The following is a 26,045-nucleotide window of genomic DNA, read 5'->3' on the forward strand; positions in this document are numbered from 1 at the left end:
ATTGGCTGGATTCACAGTCAGTCACAGAACATCGTAATGTGTTTGAAAAGACAAATCTTGCAAACATCAGAGTTAAGGTGGCTGACTTACAGAAACAGTGTGTTAAAACGTCAGGTGAAAAGGTTGGGCATCAGTTAGGTCAAGTCTGGTCATGTGTCCAAATAAACACTGAACTACTTGCTGTAATCTTAATCTCTTGATTGACTAATTTGGAAGATTGGAGACTTGTTGTCTTCAAACTAACTCTTTCAGTGCTCATAGCAGACAGACCTAGGAACCTATCCATAGTATAAAACTATATTGATGTAGTGTAAAGTACTTTTTAGTTGTGCTTGCTTTACTTGTCACTCATTGAAGTCTCTTTATCAAGATACCTATGCAGATGGTGTTGTTGCTGTTTGAGTGAGCAAAGGTGAACTGGTCATCTTAGAGCCTCAGGTATCTGAAGCATGTACACATTGCTCTAACAGGTGTTATTTGGCATGAATAAGGTCAGGCTAGAAGCATTTGTGTTATGTACGGTCCATATGTGAGAAATCTGCACAATGAAGAACATTTGGTTAATGGACTCTGTACGTTCTGTTTCATAATGCAGTTCAACAAGAACACAATGTAGTCTCATCTAAATGGAAAATATTCTTCAAATGGGGAAACGTATTCTACAGCAGGGAGTTAAATCACACTAAAAACACACTTTACAACATTACGGGACACAAAACTACTAATAAAATTCTTCACGGAAGTCGGACAGGTTTCATTACGGGTCAAACTGACACCCTAGATGGTGCTTTAGAAGTAAATAAGTTACCCAATTATAAGTCTCCAGTGGCAAACAACAACGTGATGAGAAGCAACATTTCAAAGCCTGAGGCAGGATTGCTTAATGCAATATAATTTACAACACAGACTGCATTAAGGTTAGGAATTAGCTGAGCGGAACAATGAGAGGTCAAACCGTGTTCTTAACACCTTAAAATCTGCGTGGAAAGTCTTAGAAGAAGCCTCATTTTCTTAGTAACTTTGTCACATTAAGATTTAAGTCACTGACGTTATTTTACTTCCAGTAAAACATACAATAAAAAAGTAATAGGATACTGTGATGTTAGTTAATGATTACACTTCACAGATTAGAGATTCACCTTCAGACACACTGATCTGAAGGATTTGCTGGAAGCTTCAGAAGTTGATGCGCAGGATATCTACAGTGTACTGTCCACCTTTGTGTGTCTATACAGGTAGTGCTTCTCCTGACTTTGACACGACATGTGTTGCTGTCTGCTGCAGTGCCACCACTGTGGGGTGCCAAAGGTATATTCTACACACAGGTGCTTCAAAACCAACATTTTTCATGTAAAAGATGGTTAAGTTGTGGTTATGGTTTTGAAGAAAGATAGAATTTTCACACACAGTGGCATTAAATGACTTTTTCTATCCAAACTAAACTGTAATCACCGTGTTTCTCGTCTTCCACAAGGCTGGTGATGTAATTATTGACCGGGGAGTGTGTGCCTGATCAGGCCTGTGTGGACACAAGTGCATCATGGGACAAAGTGTGTGTAAAGTGTGTGCATGTGTGTGTAGGTTAGTAACCAAACCCTGGGGCATCACACAACACACACCTGCACTCGCACATCTACACAAACAGCTTTAATGAGTGTGTTTCCACTAAGCACCATTCTATTCCTCCACACTGTTTCCACAGGGTGATTTTTCCATGTGCACGAACACTCATGCAAACAAACGCACAGTAATATCTGCCGCTTTATTTTCAAATAGTCTATAATAATATCATAAATCTTTACTTTGCTACTAACTATTGTTTTAATCACAGTTTATATTCCAACGTTTGTTTCTGCAGCTGGATGGAGGGCATTGTTGGTGTGTCAGTTGGTCAGTCCACCACCGTGGTCGGATGGTTGGGTGTGATATTTTTTACAGACCCCTGACTAGGGCTAAATGTGACAAGAAAGCCATCATAATGTTTTTGATATTGCTCTAATTTAAAAGGTAAAAAGAAATGAAAGGCTTGATTAACTATTGGTTTGCATCAGGTCTTAGTAAATAAGCAGTTGCCACTTGCCAAGTAAGATTTTTGAGATGATCACTTTCCTGACAATTTCCTTTTACAAGCCTGATTATCATTTCAACTTTATAGTTGTCTCCTAGTTTTACTTTTCTAGTTGATGCTGACTTTACTAACTACAGCTTCCAAGATGAATTGGTTCTATCTCTTATTTTGTCCGCACTTCTACTTTACAGTATACTCAGAAAACATCATCATCATCATCATGCAAGTGTCCACCTGTCAAATTAAAGCAGGAATCGTGACAGCTCCTGTGACTACAACAAAATACAAAGTTCAGAATTAGGTCACTGACAAACAGTGGAGTAAAAATACAAGGGAATAGGTATGTATTACCTTGGCACACTGATGGATGCTTCCAAGATGGGAACATCTACTGTAAGGATATCTTTGCTGAGTGCAAAGATAGATGGGGGCTATTATGACTATGGAAACTGCCATAAATCTGGATGGTAATTGAGATCAGGACAAGCATTTTCATGTGAGACAGCTGAACAGGGTATTCCCAGCCGTGAAGCAAAAAGCCCAGTGTTAGGAATGAAAGCATTGTTCCTTCACATACCACATGTGGTGTAACCTTATTGTAAAACATGTATCATTTGTGGTTCAAACTATATGACTTCCTTAAAAAAAAGCAGGAATCTGAAAGGAATTTAGCAACTTCCTGGCAAACAGTGCTTTTCATCAATTCAAATTTGAATAGTTTGAGCCAATTTAGCGCTGCAAAAATTAAGAAATGAGATGTCTGTCAATGCAGCTTCCTAAGTGATGCTGACCTCTTCAAGTTTCCACCCAAAACAGTTTTGTCATATTTTGTGTTGTGTCTTTACTATTGTGATGACGTATGACCATTATCGACCATATTAAACAACTAAAATTGTATAAAGAGAGCTCTGACAACATCTAGCAGCTCAAAAACATTTGTCAGTTGGAGGTTGGGCTGGATGGATAGGTCACCAAAACACACACATTTTCCACAGGAAGCCAGAGTTTGAGTCCAGTGAGAAAAAAACTTGCTGTTGCTGTTATTGTAACCAGAGTGTGAAACGTCATGTGATAAATGTTAAGAGAGTTGTAATATTCAGCATTTTCCCTAACCCTAACCATGTTTACTTACCAAAACCTGACCCCCATGTCTTTGTGCCCCAACTTAACAAAAGTGCTTTGTTTGCGCAGTTGTTGGCCAGTGTTTTAGAGTATTTAGTGCAACAAGAAATATCTCACCAGCTGCCAGTTTGGTGCCAAATGGTTGCAGTTACAACAGACATCAGCTTTCCTGCAAAGGGGGGGGGGGCTACACTCATATGGGTTGCATGACAGACATATATGACTTGTTGCTCCAGATGCTCTCATAAATGTTTGTTGGATCCTCTAAAAACGTTGTGTTCAATCTAATGCAGAAATGGGACATGAGCTGCAATTAAGCACTTCAGACAGTGGATAGCAGACAGTGGTTCTGCATTAAGACCAATAATAAGAAAAATAAGCACTTTGGGGAATTGTAAATCATCCAAAAGTATTTCAGTAGAGAAGATATTCTGCATAATATTACCTTAAGGTTTCAAGGCGATGCAAACTTTCATGTGTGATTTTCCAGTGAAGATGTTGGCAAAGTACTGTTTCGTAAACAATGTGTTCAAATCAGGCTGTCAGATGTCCTCACATGGCCTCGTTTGTTCTCTTTAGTTTCTGAAAGTTTGAAATGAATGAGTGTGAGGTGAGGCTTATAACAAAGGTGTCTATTTTGGATAAGTCTGATTATTACTTAGCAGGTTCAGCTCCCTTAGCAATTACTGCTCTCTCCACAGTCGACTTCTGGCAGCCCCATCTCTGAAGGAAGTGTAGTGGTGTAGATTTATTTTCGAAAACACATTCTACTGCCGATGCAGCTAAGATGGCAGGTCTCTTCTCATCAAAACAACTTTTTCTCTTGGCTCATTTGCATAACTCTCATCAAGAAGCTAAGAGGCCATGGAAATGAATGATAATGTTTCAACCGGGTGCCTGTCATCATGCACCGTTTATTGTCGGTGGGGGTGGAAAGGCAATCAATTATAGCATCAATCAAAAACTCTGCTGACTGAACAGAGGATGCAAAGTTCACAATATCATGTTGTTCACTTTTTGTCTGGTCTAGCAAAGTTTGCGGTCTACACATATGCATGCATACAGTACATGCATATGAGCATAATTATACTCTACATTATTTAGCTATTGCATAAGGAAATGTTAGTGTTTATTTGAGAGGCAGTGGTGCGGCAGACAGGAAACATACAGCAAAGGTCTTCAGGTGGACTCAAACTGGGGACATCAAGCTTATATGGCATGTACCTAATCATTAGGCTACCATTGCACTCATACTTTCTGTCTTTCTGAACTCATCATCAATTGCGTCTCCTGGCTGTTTGACAGATTTGGGGCGGCAGTAGCTCGGTTGGTAGAGTAGTCTTTCACGATCCCTAGGGTTAGTGGTTCGATACGTGGTTCCTCCCAGCCACTAGCCTAACTGTATGTCATTCATTATTTTCTTTTTACCAATTCTGCAGTAAAGATATTAGAAGACACTTCAAACTTTTCAATTTTTAACTTGCCATGAATTTATTTCCTGTCTGGCAGTGAGAGGCTTCAGAAACTCTTGCTGTGTAACCTGAGTAACCCCACTTTAATTAACAACTTGCTCTTCAGTGACTATCCCATCTGGATTGGTGTGTGCAGTCACTGAGGTCCATACTATGACTAGGGAACTTCAAAGCTTAAATTTTTGAGGTGACTTGATCTTATGCTTGGGATCATTGTCTTACTGCATCATGCTGCTGCCTCCATGCTGATCATGCTGCTCTTTTTGTAGAATTCTCTGTTTTGTGTTTGACCCTAGATGTAAGTCCTCCAAACAGTTCAACTTTAGACTCATCAGCCTATTGAACATTTAACCCAAAGGTTTTGTTGTGGCAGAATTCAGATTAGATTCAGTTGCAGTGTTGTGCTGTTCCTAAGCGTAGCATGCAACACGGTGTACTGGATGCCTTGTTGTGCTGGACAGTTTCGCTTTATCAAGTGGAGTATGTGTTTTCATCCAAGTGTAATGAGGGTGTATTTTACTCTGTTTGATTGGGTGTCACCAACACAGTCCATTTGGTTTGTTTCATATCCCACATAGGTTTCCTTTCAGTAGAAATGGCTCTGGGTTCTTATGGGTTAAATATGAAGGATGCGACATATGGGGGGAAAGTTACCTTTTACAGAATTTGCCACAGCAACAAAGTCTCCTGTGTTATTGGGAGCTGCAGCGTCTCCCAGCATGCACTGGACAACAGGCAGCCTAAGAATAGATGAACACACCTCGATTAAGTCATTTCTTAAATTTATGTGCACACTTAAAGCAGCTGGAACATTTCTAAATTCAGACTGCTTTAGAAATGAGGGTCACCCTTTTACTTTGTCATTATGATTTCCATTTATTTTGGCTCCACGCTGTCAAACAGCAAAACTGCCAAAGTACAGTCACAGCAGGAGAATCATTTATATATCTGTACAAACAAATTGATTTTCTCCATCGTCTTTCAGCTGCTCAGGAAATTGCATTTTCCTTAGGGATGAGGAGCATGAGCACTGACCCCTACATTCATGCTTTGCCTTCAAACTCTCCAAGAGGTGCTGCATGTGAATAAAATACACAGACAACTTATTGTTTGCTGGGACAGTAAGGACGTGAAGTGTAGTCAGTATTTGATTTTCCAACACATAATAAAGGCTTGAGGACAGGTGATGTCAGTTTTTTGAACCGCTGTTACTTTGATTGTAAACTATTGAAAGCATTCCAGCTATTTTCTCTTGAGAAAACACTCACACATTCTATTTGAGCTCAAAGGGAAACGGCTTTCTGTCGCTCTCGCTCTGCTCTTGTGAGATTTATTCCTGTTGTCTCTGCTCTGCACTGACACTGTGCAGGCGCACGTCTGCGTTTTCTCAAACATTCGCTGGATGGAGGGAAGCCATTAAACATAGCTGTGCTCACAAACACACTTGTTTTCAGCATAAGTGGCGACACTGAAAAGAAGGCCTTTATCTCCTCAACTGAATATTTTTAAAGGCTCAATGCTCTTTTGAAGGGCCTACTGCACTTTGTACAGCGTCAATCTATAAAGTGCAGAAAAGATGTGTGTCGACTTAAGCTGTTGTTTTAGTAAAGGTTTCATCTGCATGGATGCTAGATTTATATCAACCCAGAAAGGAGCATGGGACTGCTCATAAGGTTTTCGTTTGGCAACATCAGTACCGGAGCCGTCTGATGGCAGACTGTGAGCTGAGTCTTGTTCAGGTATGTCTGACGGCCTGGTCAGGTTTTATTTTCTCTGTTCGTGTTTCAGACTTGTTTACCGAGTGGCTCCAGACGGAAAAGCCTGAGGGCAAAGTCCACTCACACACAGGGAAGAATGAGGAGAAATATGCCCACTCTTTATTTCTGCTCACTGTGTGCATGTGTGTGTGTGTGTGTGTATGTGTGTGTGTGTGAGAGAGAGAGAGAGAGAGAAAGAAAGAGGGAGCATGATTGTGACTGCTGATTTGTGTGCGCATGCCTGTTTGCATTTCAGACAGCACCTTAGGCATATTATTGTGTTACATAATACATAAATGTGTGTGATGTGAATGTGTGCATTTATTTCATACAGTATAACATGATTTGAAAAACACCTGAGTTAAACATTTTAAAGCTTATGGTTCTAATCTGGGAAGTCGCTCGTTGCTTTTCCAGACCTTCACTGTAGCCTCCTTCACTTGTTTGTTCAAGTTCAAGTCTAAATGTGTGTGTTTACACTGTTTTGAGTTTGATACAGTAAGTTTTTTCTGTATAAATGCTTCCTAATCTGTGATTTGGTTCATTCCATATCATATTTTGTGAAATTTTATTACGTGTTCTACATATGCACAGTATATGAGTATACAGCTTTCCCATGTGATTTGATGTGATTGCAACTCTCATTTGCATTTGATTGAAACATTAGCATGTTTTGTGTGTGTGTGTGTGTGTGTGTACCCTACAATGGGACTCTATATGGGAGTTTTGAGTGCTGGTTGGTTATCTGAGAGCAGTTCAAAGAGACTGGTTTACAACAGTGGCCTCAAAGGCTTCACTGTGTGTTGTTTGATGATGGAGTAACAGCCTCAGCCATCAACCTTTCCTCCTCTTCGTCTGGCTCCTCCTGTTTCGAGAATATACTACAATAATTTGGGTTTATTGCAACCTCCTCTCTAAATAAATCCCATGGTTAGTCAAACCTATTTGGAAGAGAAAATAAAGACGAGCTGCAAAGCTATGACCAAAACTGTCCATCCCAGCTTACACACCCACCTACTGCTGTCTTCCAACTACTGTTCTTCTTGTAATCCAATGTAATGAAGGATTATTATTGACTTTTTAGGTGAGCTCATTTTAAGATTTACCTACAAATGAAGTCTTTTAGATAAGACAGCTGTAGATTTACAGCCTGTCCAATCAGCTGTTGGCTCAGGTTTCTTGCCAAAGCAGTGTAGATAAGGCTGAGTTAGAATAAATTTGAACTATCTTTAAAATAACAAGCCTTGCCAGCAGCACTGTACAAACAACATTTTTCTATTTAGCACTCTCATGGATTTAGAGGATATGTATTCTGTATATTAGCAAATAATTTTTCTCCAGGATGGCATTTCAGCCTGATAACTGCATGAGAGGGAATCTCAGACAGTGTCTAAAATGCTAATGGTTCATCATCTGGATTTGATCAGACATTAAGATTATTGTTATCTTATATAAATGGTAACACAAGGGGAAAGGTAAACAAAAACCTTAAGACATTTTGACTGAGTGGTGGTGGTATAAAGGTTAAGGTGTTGAAATGGTCCTCTGTACAACATGAATTTCCAATTTGAGGTGTGGTCCACCAAAGATCACGTCTTTTGTGACGCATAAACCAATATTGAAAGCCCCTAAACCAATTTGACATAACCTAAAGTTTTTAAGTGACTGGAATTTTTAGACAGCAGCTGGTGCTAGAAGACATCTCCTGCTGTTTGATTTGTGCTAAAACTGATTTTAAAAAAAAGCAAAGTTGATGTTGCTTTTGTTGCATTTCCGTTCCCTCAAAGACAGTCCTGTCCAAGTGCTTTACAGTTGGTCAGTGGCATGAACTCTTAAAGGTCAAAGTCAGTCTGGTCTAAAGAGAAAAACAACAGTAATAGTCATTACAGCAAATGCCACAAAATTACCTTGCGATCACAGAAAATATGACGGTGCTCCACTGAGAGCAACAAAACACTGGGCTGGGAGACAGTTGTTTGCTTCCTGTTTCCAGCCTACAGTTGTTTCTTTTAACCATGGTCATCATCATTACATAACCCAAGTACTTATTTTAAATCTAACTGCATTCTTTCCATAACTCTCGCCAAGTTGTTTTTGTGCCTTGTTTTGTGCTGTCAAATAAGCAAACACCTACCACCGTAAGTGTCTACTGTTTATGAACTTATGTCAACTTTGTAATTGATGCATGTTGCTGGTCAAGTTGATCAAGGTTGACCTTTACAAGAAAGCCCAGCTTTCCTTCACGATTCCTTCTCTCCCAGTGAACTGGACCTCAGTGTCTCATGGTGTTTATGTCTTTCTTAGAGGCAACTCCAGCCTAAAATTGCCAAAACTCTGTTAGCCGTGAAAAGTGTGATTTGAAATAATATACTGACACAAAAGAATTCAGTTTTAATTCCAAAACATCTTTTTACAAAGTCTTAAAGCCTATCATACTCTCCTGCCAACACGTTAACATGCATCTAGACAACGCTTCCTACTGTACTCGCACGGACACACACAATGAACGCATTCTCTGACCAGCCTGTCTGACCAGTCTGACAGGAAAAAAGAAGCCTTTCAATTATGTCAGCTCTCATCTGACCACAGGGGATGGACAAAGAGAAGTGGGGCAGAGTGTGCGGATCGGAGTGAAGCCTTTTACAGGAAGTTCTTTTTAGATGCTACATTCCACTTTGTGTGCAGCGCCTGCCGGCACAGTTTCTGTTGCAATTCAAGTTCTGTGTATTGACTGCTTATACATGACAGTGTTGTTGTACTATACCAGCCTTTGTCCTTTGTAGTCATTGTTTGGACAGAGGTGGAGAAGTGCAGTTACCGAGGGAACAGCTGAGTGGTGCAGACAAGTTGCGACCAGCTCTGCTCTGAAACACATTAACAGGAACTTCAGGAGTCAAAGAGCCTGAGGGACTTCAGCTCGTGTGTGGATGTGTGTGTGTGTGTGTGTGTGTTACAGGAGTAAAGTGGCGAGTTCAGATATCTGAGTGACCTTTATTTAACTTTATTTGTGTAAGAGAGTTCAGTCACAGTTTCCTTCTCTGATTCCTAAATCAGCTGTATGTAAAGCATCACGTTTTCCTAATGCAGCGTTGCTAAACTTTGCTAATGTTGGAATTACTGAAATATTGCATAATATGTACAGGCAGTGTGATTAAACTTGGCCAGGTTGGTAGCAACAGACACATCATATATGATACCAATGAATATCTTACACATACAATTAAAACAAAATTAGTTCACCCAGTCCTAGAAGAACAAAGCACACTACATTAGGAAAATAGAAATCTTTATCTAAACTATAATTAAAGACCCATAAGAATCAGTTCATTAGTGTGAGTCAGTTGTTGAAATTAAAAATTTGTTAGGACGACAGATTTGATCTAGCGACGTCCTGCCACTCTTCACAGATGTTCTTTGCTGAAGTGGGGATGAAAGAGTGTGAGGTGTTTGAAATCTGTCAAGAAGACCAAGAGTATGGGAGTCATCTGTGAATTCATTAAGGAGTAATACACTATAATTGATAGTGCATCTGTAAATGTGATCTCTCCTACAGCTTTTGCAAGAGTTCTTCAAATAGTTTCCGGTCCGAATAAAAAGTGCATTCAGTCAAATTGGGTCAAATAACACTATAAAAAAAAAAAAAAATAAAAAATATATATATATATATAATTACTGCACCTCAGCTTGCTCAGTATAAACGAAGACAATACACAGTCTATAAGAAAAGCAATGAACAGGCATCTGCTTATGTGCCCCCTCCCTCTCCATCTCACCATTAGACTGACAAGAAGCTCCGTTGTCTGTGATTGGCTGTCTGCAGTCTGGGGGTGGTGGGAGGCTCAGAGGGGGTTGGGATGCTGCTGGCATCCTCCCTATGGGACCACCAGCCACCATCTGCTGGTAAGCTAACACCACAAGTGGGGCCAAGTGTCCAGCTTGGAGGACACTGGAGACCAGCGCAGTGAGTGCAGACACAGAAGCTGAAAGCCATTAGACTTCATCAATAAACTCCCAAGCTCCTCCAGCTATTTGATTCACGGGATAATTGAAAAGTTAATCACTGCTCGGGTTTATTGTGAATTGTTTATCTGGGATTAGCGGCTCTATCGCAGTGCGCAGGCTATGCAAGTTCAAATATGGAACTTTGACCGATTTCTCATAATTATCATTATTATTGGAAGTTGAGAAAATGGAGCAGCATGTTTCTGCTGGAGTCATCAGTACAGAGCTGCTTAGAAATCAGCATTGTATAAACCAAACATCTAAACAGAAATAATATCAAACCTCCGTAGCCTAATCTTTGAGATGAGAAGTGCACACAGAGGTGTATAAGCCAAGATAAATGTGTATACACAAACCTCGTGTTGCTCAGCAGTGGCTATAGCCCATGTATAGTCCTGCACAGTGCTGCTTGCTACATAGGAGGTTTTTTGCAGTGTTTGTGGCCCTCTTGTCACTTTCATTGTGATTTTGCAACATCTTGTGCTTACTTTACACCCCTTGTTTTCTACTTTACCACTTACTTGAGTGACATCATATAATTGATGTTGGTTGGTGTATTTGGCATCTAACTTAAAGCCTGGAAAAAGGAATATAGCAGTCCTGGCTTGGTACAAAGTCTAAAGACTAGAACAACTCCTCTTGAGCTGGAGGAGGTGAAGGTGTTCTCTGTAGACAGAGCCTGGTTAGCTGGGATGTTTGGATTATTGTACTGAAAGGACAACATAGGAAGTACATCAGTGGAGATTACGTAATGCACACAGGACCCACTTAGTTTAGTTTACAGCCAGCTCTAAGTCACTGTAACTTTTAAATATGCTCTAAAATGTTTCTAAATGTTTTTATTTTGAAAAACAGAGTTCGATTTTTTTAATCCTGGGTGCGTCCAGGTTCAAATCTCAGTTTTAGGCTTTGTTTCATAACTCCTCAAAGATTCCCAGAACATCTCTACTTGACCTTCACTCATAGTAATATAAACATAGGAAGAGAAGTCATGTTTCTCTGAAATGGCCGACTTCCTGTAATGTGGTGTTCTATTAAAAGAGCAGCAGAACTGTATAAGGACTGAAGCCAACAGCCAATGATTTCTTAGGGATTGTGTGGAAATATCCGTGTTTAATGTATAAGAACATCCTCCCGACCTTCCTGATCCTGACTTCAGACAGGTGTTTGCTCCTAATGTGGCCTGTCCCTCAAACAGAGAAGAGGAGCGTGCTGCAGAGGTCTGATGACCACTGAAAAGTTTTTTCTCATTGTTCCTTTGCATATTTGCACTTTTCAGTCTCCCACTGAAACTTAAGTGACATCACTTGAGGACATTTTCAGTCATGGCAGCATCTTTTTTTCCACCTTTACAGCACAGTACTGCCCAGCACCTGCTGTGGTTTGGGAGGTAGAGCACTCATCCACCTATCAGGAAAACTGGCACAAACATACACTTGGACTCATGGATGAACTGATTAGACACACAAGCTACGGGGCACTAATTTGAGGCTACCAAGGAGAGCACTTTGGACTAAATGAATGGACCTGTGGAAAGCCAAAGCAAACCCAATGTGGATGAATGAATGGATTGAAGAAAGAGAGACCCTGAGTGCACCGGTGGCCTAATGGTTGGTGCACATGCCACCTAACGGCACGGCCCCTGTTTGAGTCTGACTTGGTACCTCTGTTTGCCTCTCTGCTGTCAAAACTATCAAATATGACTAAAATACTAAAAAAAGAGACGATGACACATGAAGACCTCCAGACTTCAGTCAACCACTAATGCTGAACTGAATGTAATAATATTAGATATGATCAACATTTAATACTAGGACTACAGAATATCCCCTCTTAATGTTTGAAATGGGTCTGGTGGTGATGGATGTGCAGCATTTCAGCAGGAACACACTCTGTGGGTGCGCGCTGGGCTCTTTCTGTTTTCTCAGGACTGTGGAGGAGCCTCTCTCTCTGTGTCTCTCTCTCTCTCTCTCTCTCCGACAGTCGCTCCACCAACTAGGAAGCGCACCGTCACCGTTTTTATGATCCGCGGTCTCTCTCTCTCTCTCTCTCTCTGTCGGAGCCACTCGTTTTTTCTTTCCCCGTTTCCATTATTCGCTCCTCCGGTTCTTCCGCGTATAGATGTAGACGGCACCCGGAGCTCACAGTGGGGGACTGCTGTCGCCTTTGCGCCATGGAGGACTGCTGCTCCCCAGAAAGCGAGAGGATGGAAGCGTGGCTGGACGACCACTTGGAGTTCACCCACTCCTACTTTACCAGGAAGGCGTCAAGGTAAAAGCGGACGGACGCTGGAAACCTGACTGACTTAACCTGACTGACTTTGCTTTTGCGCAGCTTGGTCAGTGTGTGTGTGTGTGTGTGTGTGTGTGCAGATTATCTGCAAATAAACAGTGTGCAGCCCAGCAGACAATCAGGCACACACAGCTTAATTTCCTCTGTTATGTTAGTCCTATTTATTATAGGTATCACTTTATCTCTCGATTCAAGTCAGGAAGTCTGTGAAACCCTGCACGGATCCAGTCTAACAGTAAACATCCTCTCCAGTGGAGGGGACTGCAGGTCACTCAGGCCCACAGCGACCTGGAACCACTTGTGTCCCCGCTCAGGTAGTGGACCTGCAGTGATGTGGATGCCACAGAGCCGCTGTCTGCTCACAGCCAGTTCCTCACAACCCAGCTTTATTTCACTTCATCATCCACTTTGCAGTCAGTAACAGCTCTGAGAGTTGTTCTGGGCCCTTTAATCATTAACTTTTATGGCTGTTTAATTCTCATGTACTCTTGAATAGGTCCAGGGTGATAATTATACAAACCTTTCACATATTTGCCTGTGCCATAAAGGAAACAACTTTTTTTTTTCAATTGCCCTCCCCCTTGTTTTAGCATTCAGAAAGTGTGACTGAGATTAAATGAGCCATTTAATTTCTTGAGCAAACAGATTCCAGATCAGCCGTTCTAAGGTAGCGTACCTTATATAGCTGCTTTACAAGGTATTTTCTGCAGCGTTCATATCTGGGCATTTCATCATCCTGGCAGCACTTCATCAGAACACTCAAGGTCTGTGTTTGTTTTAATGACAAACCCCTTCAGACCCATTCATCCACTTAAACCACCACAGCAGCTTTCATTACTAAACACTACCTCTCTATCCCATCTTCAGATATTTTCATAAAAAACACTGTCAGAGCTCTTTTTTTTTTTCTCTTTTCTGCTGTTTTTGATAATGTTACGAAAGCAAAAAAGTTGATTGGCTCGGCACAAGAGGCTTGCACACGTCAGCCATTCTGCCGTTCTGGTTGAAAGGCATTTCTTAGAGAGGTATTGATTCAGTCACACCCCCCCTGGATTGCCTACATTAGGGTCAGCTCTGTGGGGAGGCAGGCAGCTCAATGGAAGATGGAGTAAGGAGGGCTCAACCTGACTGGCTCTGACACACAGCACTCAGATAACAGCCCATTCTCTGTGGCTCTCAAAGTTTTATTTGCCTGGCTCCAGGCCTAAGCTACCACGGTTAATTTCATGGCAGCCACCTTTTACGGTCTCCTCCGGGTTTAGACCTTGTGCTCAGGTGAACTGAGTTCTTTGACTTGCTTGAAAGCACCAGAACGAATCACAGGACCTCCAGTGTGTTTGAAAACTAGAGCCGAGCAAAGAGAGTCATGCAGAAAAATGGGTTTCCGTGTGTGTGAGGTTGTGTATTGATTGGAGAGTGTGTTGGCTGATTAAACAGCTTCTCCATGATCATATCCATTAAATAAACCTACTCGGACACACATGCATGCATTTTTACAGTAAATATTCACACTAGATACATTAAGGAGCTGCAGTGCACACAGTTTATCACATACAGTGTATTCACTTTTCATTAAATCACACTTCACCCAGGCTGACTTATATTTTATCTGCAGTACAAGAATGCAGCACAAAAGAAACTGCACTGATTAACTTGGTACATATGTATTTGACCTGTAATCTAAAAGGACACTACAGGTGTATTACCACTAGAGATTCCCGGTACTTTCCCAGGTACTTCCTGGGGTAAAAGTCCTTTTCAGGTGAATTTAGATTTGCATTCTCACAGCAAAGGCCAAGGTCCCAGGAAGGTTAGGCAAATTAACCCAGATGTTTCACAAGCACGTTAGTGGGTCACTATAAATGTATATATGGAGAGAGAGAGAGAGAGAGAGAGAGAGAGAGAACATACAGTGCTAACAAACAGTAATCACTAGAGTTTTCTAATGATCAATCAGTCTTTTAAACTGATCAATTTGCTTTGGCAAACACTGGTATTACAGCACAGGACTGGCTGATGATGGGGCTCTGTACGCCTGTGTAGATTATTTAATTAAAAGAAACACTACATTCACACAACAGCTATGTCTAAACCATACATGATCTGATTAATTTGATTTATTTTAGTGGACACAAAATGTGTGTTTCTTTTAAAAACAAGGACCCCTTAACTTTTGAACTGTAGTGTGAAAACATTCTTCATTGTTAGATGAAAAAGCTGAATCAGTTTTTTCCACTAAGGTGTTTTGCTCGTACAGTCATACGTGGTTGGGTATGACCACAAAACTAATGGTACATAACTTGCACAAACTTTAGATATTGTTGTAAAATGTCACTTAACCAACTTTCTCACCTTATTCTACAATTACATTGCAAAAATAAATAAATAAGCAAGCACAGAATATTTCACGTAGCGTTTCAGTTTTAGAAAGATGTGAACAAAGGATCTGTCTTAGTGTTAACAGTTCATGTTAAAGACTTTTAAAGCTTAGCTTATTGTATAAGGTTGTTTTGTGTTTGTCAGTGAAGTACAGCAAGTAAACCATTACTCTGTTTGTCTGTCTGAGGTGTACAGAAACAGCCACAATGACATTTTCCTTCTATCATCCTATTATAGAAAGATCATACATTGCTACTGTTAGACTAAGTATGAAGTAAACATATAATGACTGATCGGGTCAAGTCGCACTGAGTTTATTCTGGGTCAGCTGATTATGAAATTCAAAAACCGTACAATCTGTGGTGCTCACTGATTGTACTTTGCTGTTGGGACCAGTTTCTACAAGCCATTCTCATGACCACTAATGTTTTTTTCCATATAACTAAAATGTGGACTTTTAAACATTAATTGCGTGTGATGTAAGATATGAGATGGACAACAAATGAAAAGGGATACTGCAATTTATACTGCATTTAATCAGGCACAGGCACTGCTTTGTTGAGCTTCACCTCACTCCTCTGAGGGTAATTCATGTCCTACTCTCACTACAGAATTTACTGTCCTTGCTGCCCACGTCTCTCCATCCACCATCTCATCCAAATTTGGCCTTTTTCTTCTGTTTTGCCTTTTCAGTGGAAATTGCAGAATAACTTAACTACGCAAACTGTTTTTGATGGATGACTATTTTCGTTGTGGAACATGAACAGATAAGGATTGGTGCTCTTGTGGGATTTCACGGGTCAATTAGGGACCTCTGATCACGGTCTACCTGCTGGTGTAGTGTCTTGTGTATTACGTGTCAGGAGTAAAAGCTCTGTGCATGCTGGTGTAAGCACTTGCTCTAATAATGAATGTATCTGTGTTTAACGTGACATTATCGTGTCCAACAGTACATCAGTAATACTTGTTCTAACACTGGTCCAGATACAGACACCACACCAAAAGACTTTCTTTTTCTTTTTCACAGGGAGATGGTTAATGCCTGGTTCGCTGAGCGCGTTCACACTATCCAGCCATCATCCTCCAAAGAAAATCCTCAACAGCAGCGGGCCCACCAGTCGAGCACAGACACCGGCACCACTTCCACCATCCTCCCACCCACCCTAAGCCTTCTGGACAATCGCTCCCCTTCGCCAGCTTCAGTCCCCAGCCCAGCCCCCGGCACCCCGACTCGCAAAATCTCAGCATCAGAGTTCGACCGCCCCCTCAGACCAATAGTGGTTAAAGACTCGGAGGGCTCTTTGACATTTCTGAGCGACTCTGAACGTGAAACTGTCCCTCTCCGAGGCTCAGTGATGGGAGAGGGTGTTGTTGGTGGTAATGGAGGTGGATGTAATGGGGCAGGTAGCGGTAGCGGGGGTGACCGCTGTGCCAGGCTGTTGGAGCTAGTGAAGGACGTGTCAAGTCATCTGGATGTGACAGCACTCTGCCATAAGATCTTCCTACACATCAATGAGCTGATTGCTGCAGACCGCTACTCACTGTTCCTGGTAGGATTGCAGAAAAAGGGTCTGGGGGTGTGCACTGATTGCAGAACATTGTATTTGCTTATGTCAGTATTATAAATGAAGAATGCATTACAAAATCTTTTCTATGTTTTCCTCCAAACCACACACACACATTATAAACTAATTTCAGATTATCTATGGATGGATGTTTTTATCAGGACTCCAAAAATGAAATGGCAAAGTGTAATTGAGCCATTTATTATTTACCCGTATGCCAAAAGACTCACCCCAGCAACTGTTGCTATGTTTGCCAGATAGATGCTAACTTTGCTGTGTGTTTGCAGGATAGTAGTGTAAACAGGGTTCATCTGATTGTTTTCACGGGAAACAGCTACCTGCCTTTATCCTTCCTTGAATAATTTCATTTTATTACTTTTTTACTTTTGCACAAAGAAACCCTCTTACTGTAATTCCAGCACAGCTTCTCTTCCAGTGTTAATAAATATTTCTCTCCCTTGAAATGAGATTTAGAGCAGTACAGTCATATAATGTATGCAGTAGCAAAAAAAAGTATGTGAACCTTTTTGGAATTTCATGGTTTTATGCACTTTTCATAAAATGTGATCTGATCTTCATCTAATTCAAGAGTATTAGAAAATATAATGAACCGAAAAAAATTATCCTTCATGTCTTTATTATATATATACTTATAAGTAAGTGAACCCCTACAATTAATAACTAAGTTGACCAGATGTTAGCCAGTTCCAATGATGCCTTTAAATCTTTAGCTGTCACTCTGGGTTGTTTCTTTACCTCATTAATGAGTATTTGTTGTGCTTTTGTGGTCATAACCACTTCTTGGTAGAGTAGCTACAAGTGTCTGCATTTGTAGATTGTTTGCCTAACTGTAGACTGGTCACATAAGCATATCCTGCTTGTGCAGAGCAAACTCAAAAAGCTTGAATGGTTTTTGTCAGTAATTATTCCACTGGTATACATACTTTTTCCACTCACCCTTTTCACCGTTTCACCGTTTTTGTTGTTGTTCTCAATAAAGACATGAAAGTTGAGAATTTTTTGTTGTTCTTACTTTAGGCACTTTATATTTGTTAATACTCTTATCTTCACATTTTATGACAAATCAATGCAGAAAACCATGAAACTCCAGAAGTTTTTTGGAGATTTTCTCTTGCCACTGGACTTGTCGCTTGGTCATCCATTTTCTTATTTTAAATAAGTCTTGTGACCACATGCTGCTATAATTGTGTATATATGCGTGGTTCCAGGTGGGTGAAGACAGCTCCAACAAGAAGTTCTTGGTGAGCCGGCTGTTTGATGTGGCTGAGGGATCCACACTGGAGGAATCCTCGAGTAGCTGCATCCGTCTTGAGTGGAACAAAGGCATTGTGGGACATGTGGCTGCAACAGGCCAGCCGCTCAATATCAGGAACGCATACGAGGTGAGGTGTCCATGTGATTTTGTCTCATTTTATCAACATGACCGGGCTAGTGTAGATGCTGGTGAAGCCTGTAGTGAAGTGGTTTGCTGTATGTGCAGTCTTTGTGTGTGTGTGTGTGTGTGTGTGTGTGTGTGTGTGTGTGTGTGTGTGTGTGTGTGTGTGTGTGTGTGTGTGTGTGTGTGTTGAAGCAGGCTTGTGTTTTCTTTGGGGTTTATTTGATGGTTCTTGCTGACAGAACAGATTTGAAGGGGTAGAAAGGAGGTCAGAGAAGGGCAAGTAGGTCAAAGTGCTCCTCTGGAGGGCTCTCACCACACACACACAGACACACACACACACACACACACACACACACACACACACACACACACACACACAGGTTTTGCTTTATGGTCCTTGAGGTATTAGACCACTGCTTAGTATTAAAGTCCCATCTCTTCTCTTACACACTCACACAGATCATTGTCATGTGTTATAATGCAGTGTCACATGGAATACACACATCAATCGGCCTATCTATCATCCCCTGTTGGTTAACACATATCAAGCTGATTATCTGATTATCAAACCTACTGACCAGCTTTGCAATGATAGGATTGATTTTCCTAACACATCAGGGCCTCACTGCAACCACACTGAGCCTATTGGCTCTGATGTCTCTGAACTACAAAAACCTAAAAGACATTTCTTTATTTGAATTTGGAATGAGGATCAATGACTGTGATCGATCACTGTCCCACTGACAATAAATGCATTCTGTCTTGTTGTTTCTCAGAGGGAAATATACATATACACAGTGCACTGTTAAACTTCTCACACTTCTCTTGTAGAATTTGTTGTGTGGCTTTATCCTCTCCACTAACTGTCCTGTCATTTCATCCACTTGCCCTGCAGGTTCCCCAGTCTCCTGATTCCTTCACACCTATGGGCTCATTTATTTCTCATTCCCTCATTACCGTAGTAAAACATTTATGGGTCCACTCCCACGTCGTTGAAAATCTTTTTTGTGCAGTTCAAAACAAATACTCTGTTGAAAGAGTGACGTAATTCCACTTGCTTCACTGCTTTCAGGGCCTCTCTCAGAAAGAGCTGCCAACAACTTAAAACAAGACAGAATATGAAGAACCGGACATAAATAGCTTAGATTTTACTCTTCATGGAAGTAAATCCTTCAAACAAGGTTCAGCCGGTTGATTTACATTGGAAAAAGTAGAAGTGTAAAATTCCACTGTACAAGCTTGATTTGAAGAATTATAAACATGACATAATCATATGGATGTATCCTTATTCCTGCCTTTGCTGTCAATCTAGAGTTAATACTAAATGTCACAGCGCTTTAGATTAAGAGTCTTTAAAATCCTGTGTTCTGCTGGATAGCAACATAACTTTCAAACTGAAATTCTTTGCAGAGGAAGGTATTTTTGACAGTTCATATAAATCCAGCTCACTTTATGTTTCGTGCAAACACACTTACACACATGCAGAAGTCTGCCATATGCATTTAATTATGACTATATACTTACTCCCTCGCTCTGCTTGCTTCCTTTCTATCTCTCTCTCTCTCTCTTCCACTCACACATGCACAAACATTACTCTCACATCTGCTTCTCTTTGAAGGCATAAGTCTTCCAGAGGTTCAGTGGAAAAGTCAAAAACAGACTTGCACACATACAATACGTTTGTATTAGTACATCCCTGCATCTTACATACCAGCCCTACACACAAATACACTTAAACATCATTCACTACTAGATTATTAAGTCAGCAGGCAGCAAACACATAACGGAACAATATGAGGGCAACTGGAGAGGTTAAAGGTCAGTAGCTCAATCTGCAGGGGTCACAGTGCTGAAATACAATCTGCAGCTACGAAATAGAGAAAATGTTCAGAGTAATTTCACATTTACTTTAGCAAGCTGCACAGTTTGAATCTCGATGACATTTATCATCAACAAAGATGATAAATAACTGATAGATACTGATGCTTTTGATCACTCACTGTTTTTGCTCCCTTTTTTGTCTCACCAGGCATTTCGTTGTGATCGTTAAGATGTTGTGAGGACATAAATCTGTAACACTGTTGGGACTCACTTTGCTATTAGGGAGAAAGGTTAAGTAAGTGAGAAAGTGTGTTTTTGGCTGGTCCTCACTTCTCTAAAGGGAAAACTTGGGCTAAAACTTGTTTTGGGTTAGGCAGTTAGTTGTGATCTCTAGGTATGTATTTAGCAAATTGTCACAAAAGTGTGTGTGTAATCAGTGTTGTGTGTGTATCGTGTGTATCATGATGTGCACAGAGTCAGTTAATGCACATTAGATTTATCTGTGTGTATACGCTGCAGGCTGTATTTGTGTGTGTGTGTGTGTGTGAGCTACTGCAGAACCTGATACTGCTTCCACGAAGTCCATCTGCGTCATCTGAGGGACTCCCCAGCTCTCTGATTGGATCTTTAACTTCTCATTAGTCTGCTCAGGATGACATTGATTTCAGCAGTGCAGTGAGAAACAACCCCCCAACCCACCACGCAGGTCTACATTAGTACGGCCCTCTGTGGACTGTGTTTGCAAGCAGTCTAGGCCAAACCAATCTTCAGAGAGGCAGGGGGGTGATGTTCTCATTAATGCAGACACTGCTGCATCCAAAATGTAGTCTTTGACAAAAAAAAAAAACCTGCAGGACTTAGCTATCATCCATTGGATATACAAACAGAAAAATACAGGGACGTGTTGATGTGGCTTTATGGTGGCCTGTGAAACAGCAAACCAGAACCAGCTCTTAAACAGCAGAACTCTTACCTAGTTCACTTTGGTCAAAAAGGAGGACGAGAGCTTTGGAATATGCACAGAAAGCCTGCTGTACTACAAACATAAGGACAGGTGGGCTCAAGGGGTCAACATGACTTCAGAAGCAGCTTCTCTCTCTCTTCCACACTAAAGAAGAAAGTATTTACCTCTTCATAATGTGTACATGAGGCCTTTTGTTTTGGAGCCGAGGGGAATTTGGCTTTCTGATGCAAATTGCACCTGAAGGTGTCATGAGTGTAGGTTGGAGCTGTTTGATAAGATTCATGATGGTTAAACTCAGATTAGATCTGAAGCTGCCAGTAGCTAATTTCTTATTCAAATGGTGAGCAGCACTAACCACAACTGATGCGATCATTAAAAGTTGATATTAATTCAGGTGCCGTATGTTGCTGCCAGCCAGTGTTTCTGTTAATGATGTAGAGTTGATTTGTCTTTGCTTCTCCAGGACCCCAGGTTCAATGCTGAGGTCGACCTGATCACAGGTTACAAAACCCAGAGCATCCTCTGTCTGCCCATTAAGAACCACAGAGATGAGGTGAGACAACACACACACACACACACTCTTAGAAGTGTAAATCCTAATGTGTCCCCGACAAAAACATTACAAAAAGGACGTGGTTGTTGTTTTAGTGAGGATGCTAACCCTGACACTTCAATATATCATCACAGCAGCAAACATATATTGAGATTTCAGATTTGTAGTTTTTCTATGGTAAAACACAGGTGGGCCTTAGATTTACTGTGATTAATTAGGCATTATCAATAAATAAGGAATTAACAGCATGTAACCATAAAAGTCAGCATTCTTGAAAGAAAGTTGATTATTTAAACTCCTCCTTCGGTGAACAGATCTTTTAAAAATAAAGGGACTAGAGTGCTCCAGCATCTACATTTAACCAACTCTTTGTACAAAAATGAATTGTACTGTTCATCAATTGTCCATTCTGTGTTCATTACAGGTGGTGGGGGTGGCTCAGGCTATCAACAAGAAATGTGGAGAGGATGGTGCCTTCACTGAGCAGGATGAAAAGGTTAGAAATATTTCAAGACATCAGAAATCTAGAAAAAGGTTAAGTCCTGATAGCTTGTGTCAAACTACAGTATTCACAGCACATGAAACTGCTTTTCTTTACCTCAGTCCATCTTTCTCCACCTTTATTTCCTTCCTCATAAAATCTGTCATTTCATTCTAAATTCCTTCTTCTGCTCTCTCTTTACTGATTTATCTGTGTGTTCGTGCAACAGCCCAGTCTTACGTCTTATCTTTCCTTCCTCTACATGGTGCTTAGTCATTGCTCTGTTCCTGTCCAACAGGACTTCTCTGCCTACTTGGCCTTTTCAGGCATAGTCCTGCACAACGCTCAGCTGTATGAGACATCACAGCTGGAAAACCGACGCAATCAGGTGGGTGTGAGTGTGTGTTCCCGAGGTTTTGTATATGTACAAATACAACTATCTGTATGACATTTGTGTTTGTGTGTGTGTGCATGTACACAGGTGCTGTTGGATCTGGCCAGTCTTATCTTTGAGGAGCAGCAGTGTCTGGAGGTTTTGCTGAAGAAGATTGCAGGAACCATCCTGTCCTTCATGCAGGCCCAGGCTTGTACCGTCTTCATCGCTGATGAAGACTCAATGGTCAGTTCATACAAACACAAGCGCTCACACACGGGCAGTAGATAATGCTTGTGCTTGTGTACCTAGTGCAATAAATCAATCTTCAGCAATGAAAATAGCATATTAAAGATGTTATGATGTGACTGCCATATGAACTGAAGCAGTTGAATTGGATTATTTTGAACACACATGGTGCATTCAAGCAATTGTCAATAACTTGGAATTAGACATTTCCAAACGTACCTCCATAAAATTGACTCTGAGTTTATGAGTTTCACTTGTACAGGTGATGAATGACTTGCAAACAGTGCTCCAGATCAGTGGTGGTTTCATAATGCCTTTAAATGAACAGGAACACACTGTGGAGTTTATTCTTGGCCCCTGTTACTAAAATCCTGTAATAGCCTTTTTTATTGGTCCAGGTTGTGTGATTAACCAATAACAAGTGACCACTGATATCTGAAGACTGCAGGTTAGGTAGTGTTAGCTCCCAAAAAGTGGAGCGGTTGCAGCTGCTAAATACAATTTAAATTCCAATTTCAAGAGGCACATGATGCGTCTGTGGACCGGCCAATGTTACAAAATTACAGAGGCTTTCAAGCATTAATTCTACATTTTGTTTATACACTATAGGACATATAGTGTCATCAGCATTGTCTTCACTATGGCTTTAATAAACTGTATACTGTGAGGTCGTTTTAGACATTAATGAACAACAGTGGCCTTTACAGGTCCAATGAAGTCTACTAATAGTATTACTGCAGAGCAGATCATTTTGTGCTGCCTGTAAAATAATAATGACAGTGACAAATTAAATTGGTGCAGGGAACTCTGTCCCAGGTAAAGTTGTAAGAACTGTCAGCTCAGTGAATAGTTTCACAGGACACCAAACACCTTATCTGCAACAGATTAATTGGTTGGCAGATGAATTATAGTATGGGTTTTTGTTCAAATGCAAATCAAGAGGCTTTATATAGAAGGAAAAGTAGCTGGCCATGTTTGAATGCAAATATGTGACTCTCTTTCTCACACACACAGACACACAACATAGTGTTGGAGTTCTCTGTGGGCATTAACATTTGCTTTGGCTTGTCCTCCTTCGGGGCATCCAGTGGAGAAGAACACGCTCTGACATACTTCACACTCGCACAGAGAAAACAAGCACATGGGAAAGGGAAGCAAATTAACTGTCACACACTGAGTGAGACTGATAGAACAGAGTTACAGTGTTCTCACATCGTGATGGGTGCCAGACTACTAAAAAGTTATGTCTGCACAGCAGCTCCAATTCAGTTTTAATTATTATTATTGATTATTTCACTGAGAAATGCCAAATAAATACTGTTGTACCTGCCTGTGATAAATATACTAACACTGAGAGGAAACACAAAATATGTGTTTTACTACACTATAAAATAACAGTGTGTTTCAGCATTAGTCATTGTTAATGGGATAGCCTGTTTCATTTTTCAGTGATGTCTATTTTTCTATGTCTGAAGACCATATGAGCACTTAAACAAATGACTTTGATTGTCCAATTTTTAAATTATGCTTATACAGAATTTTACAAAAACTTGAACTCACATTTGAGGAATGAGTGGAGAATTGTTTTTCTTTGTCTTCTATGATGTTATAGCACTTAGTAACCTCTTCTAAGGGAGGCTTCCTCTTTTAATAGTAGCAGTTTGACTATTTCTGCTTAGCCGTGTGATTAGTGCAGACTGACATAAACCTTTTTTTACCTGAACTCTAAATCAGGTCTCCTAAAGGTCATCATTGATGATAACTCAACCATTTCAAAGTTGATTCAGTTGTTTGAGATGTCATAGTGGGCTCTGGTTTTCTAGTGATTTACTGATAAACTTTGTGAGATAGTTCAAATTTCTATTGACAAATGTTAAGTGGACCTTGACTCTGGATTCTTTTGTCTAATGCTTTTACTTGTGTTTGTGGGATGATGTATACCACAATATCTTTTAACCCAGTTTGAACTTTTGCAATACAACAAGCACTTTGAGCTTTTACAAACAAGCAGAAGACTCATTTTATCACAGTGAGGGTCACAGAAGGGAAAGGCTCGCTCTCTGAGTCTTTCTCTGTGCTTGCTGTATTTTGGGAATAAGTAGAGTTGGAGTAGCAACTTAAGAGCTCTGCCATAACTCTAGACCACAAACAGTAGTGTTTGGAAAACAGGGTGGTGATTTGGGGTGATTTAATAGGAGAAAATGACAGACCTAATATATGTGCAATTACTGTCCACCCAGTAAATTGGGACTTCCACAAGGCTTCCATGGTTAGAGAAGATAATCAAAGAACCCTCTGATTTGGTTTTAGAAGTCCAACGAGTTACTTTTATAGATGTAAGCTGGCGCCTGATTCCCCTGGCAGAACCTTTTTTTTATTTTCAATGGAGAGTATACATTCTCTCAGACCTTCTTTGGTCAGGCATTTGTAGTTTTGGGATAGTCACACAAATAACACACCTATAGCTGCATGACTGACAGCAGTAAAGAAAACTTGTGAATGATAATAATGAATTGTTTCTAATTGTTTTCCAATACTCTCTACATGTGATTTTGAGTTTGAAATTAGCCTTGGTTTATCACCGGCACTGGCACAAGGTGAACCACACTTTACCACTTGAAGGCATTGGTGGTGAAGTATGTAGTCTATGTAGTCTAGGTAGGATACAGCCGGGATTCAAAGCCCGGTCTCCCACATGGAGGGTGGCGATGTTACCACTACACTCTCTAGCTACCCACAATTACTGTAGGAGCTTTTCAACAAAAAATGATGCATCTCAAATGTGTGGTGTTCAGTCTGTCAAGTTATCGTACATACTGTTAGTGAATGATACGTTACTGTGAGTACATTAATTTCCATTTAGCAGTTGATGTGTGGGTGTTTGGGAGGCGTGCTGTATGATGTCTAACTGCATTTTGTAAAGTTGAAGGAATGTTGTGTAACTTAGCTCTTATCAATCGTTTACTCACTAAAGTAAGTACAGTTATGCAGCAAAGCTCGGTACTTGGCATTGTGATGTTTTCCAATAAACAATATTCAATCTTAGCTTTTATTCTTATCTACATCGCTGCACTTGGCTCACAGCACAGCTTAATCTTTTCCAACCACACCACCAATCCCAAAAACAAGAAGCTGAGTTTTAGAAGTCCCTCCATTATGTTGATAGCTGACAGTACAGTCAGGTTACTGTAAATATTGCTTTCACAAAGTATCAACTAAAAAGTCAAATTACCATTCAATATTTGTTTTAGGGTGTGGTTTAACTGGATAGATATTAACATGCTGTTGAAGTGCTCTGTATAATGTTAAAACATTGGTGTTTAAGGTCCCTTGGTATTTATTATAACCACGTTAGCCCAACTGAGATGTAGGCTTTTGTTTTGAACATGGTCCAAGGTATGAATGCAGCTTTTAATATCAGGCAGATGTTTAAATTGATTTATTCACAGCTAATGTGGAATAAAACCTGACAAAACCTTTACTTAATGCTGAAATCATATTGCTTTTACACTCTAAAAACTAATGTTTTGGCTCAACAGAGAAAATCA

The 26,045-nt window shown here is 40.5% G+C and overlaps 1 protein-coding gene across 4 annotated transcripts in view; it reads left to right on the forward strand.

Moving 5' to 3' along the window:
* Positions 1 to 26,045, forward strand: part of pde5ab (phosphodiesterase 5A, cGMP-specific, b) — a 70,629-nt gene that overhangs the window by 7,973 nt on the left and 36,611 nt on the right. For 2 of the 4 annotated variants that reach the window (XM_026353092.1, XM_026353093.1), the window contains exons 1-7: positions 12,466 to 12,692; positions 16,120 to 16,642; positions 17,887 to 18,060; positions 21,305 to 21,394; positions 21,819 to 21,890; positions 22,174 to 22,263; positions 22,357 to 22,494. In XM_026353092.1, coding sequence (XP_026208877.1) covers positions 12,595 to 12,692; positions 16,120 to 16,642; positions 17,887 to 18,060; positions 21,305 to 21,394; positions 21,819 to 21,890; positions 22,174 to 22,263; positions 22,357 to 22,494 — 1,185 coding nt within the window. In that variant the 5' untranslated portion in view covers positions 12,466 to 12,594. Of the gene's footprint in view, positions 1 to 12,465; positions 12,693 to 16,119; positions 16,643 to 17,886; positions 18,061 to 21,304; positions 21,395 to 21,818; positions 21,891 to 22,173; positions 22,264 to 22,356; positions 22,495 to 26,045 lie in introns of those variants that run through there. The other 2 variants (XM_026353094.1, XM_026353095.1) reach the window with 1 other exon arrangement.

This window comes from Anabas testudineus, chromosome 18 (assembly GCF_900324465.2).
Source record: "Anabas testudineus chromosome 18, fAnaTes1.2, whole genome shotgun sequence".
In the NCBI taxonomy this organism is placed as follows: Eukaryota; Metazoa; Chordata; class Actinopteri; order Anabantiformes; family Anabantidae; genus Anabas; species Anabas testudineus.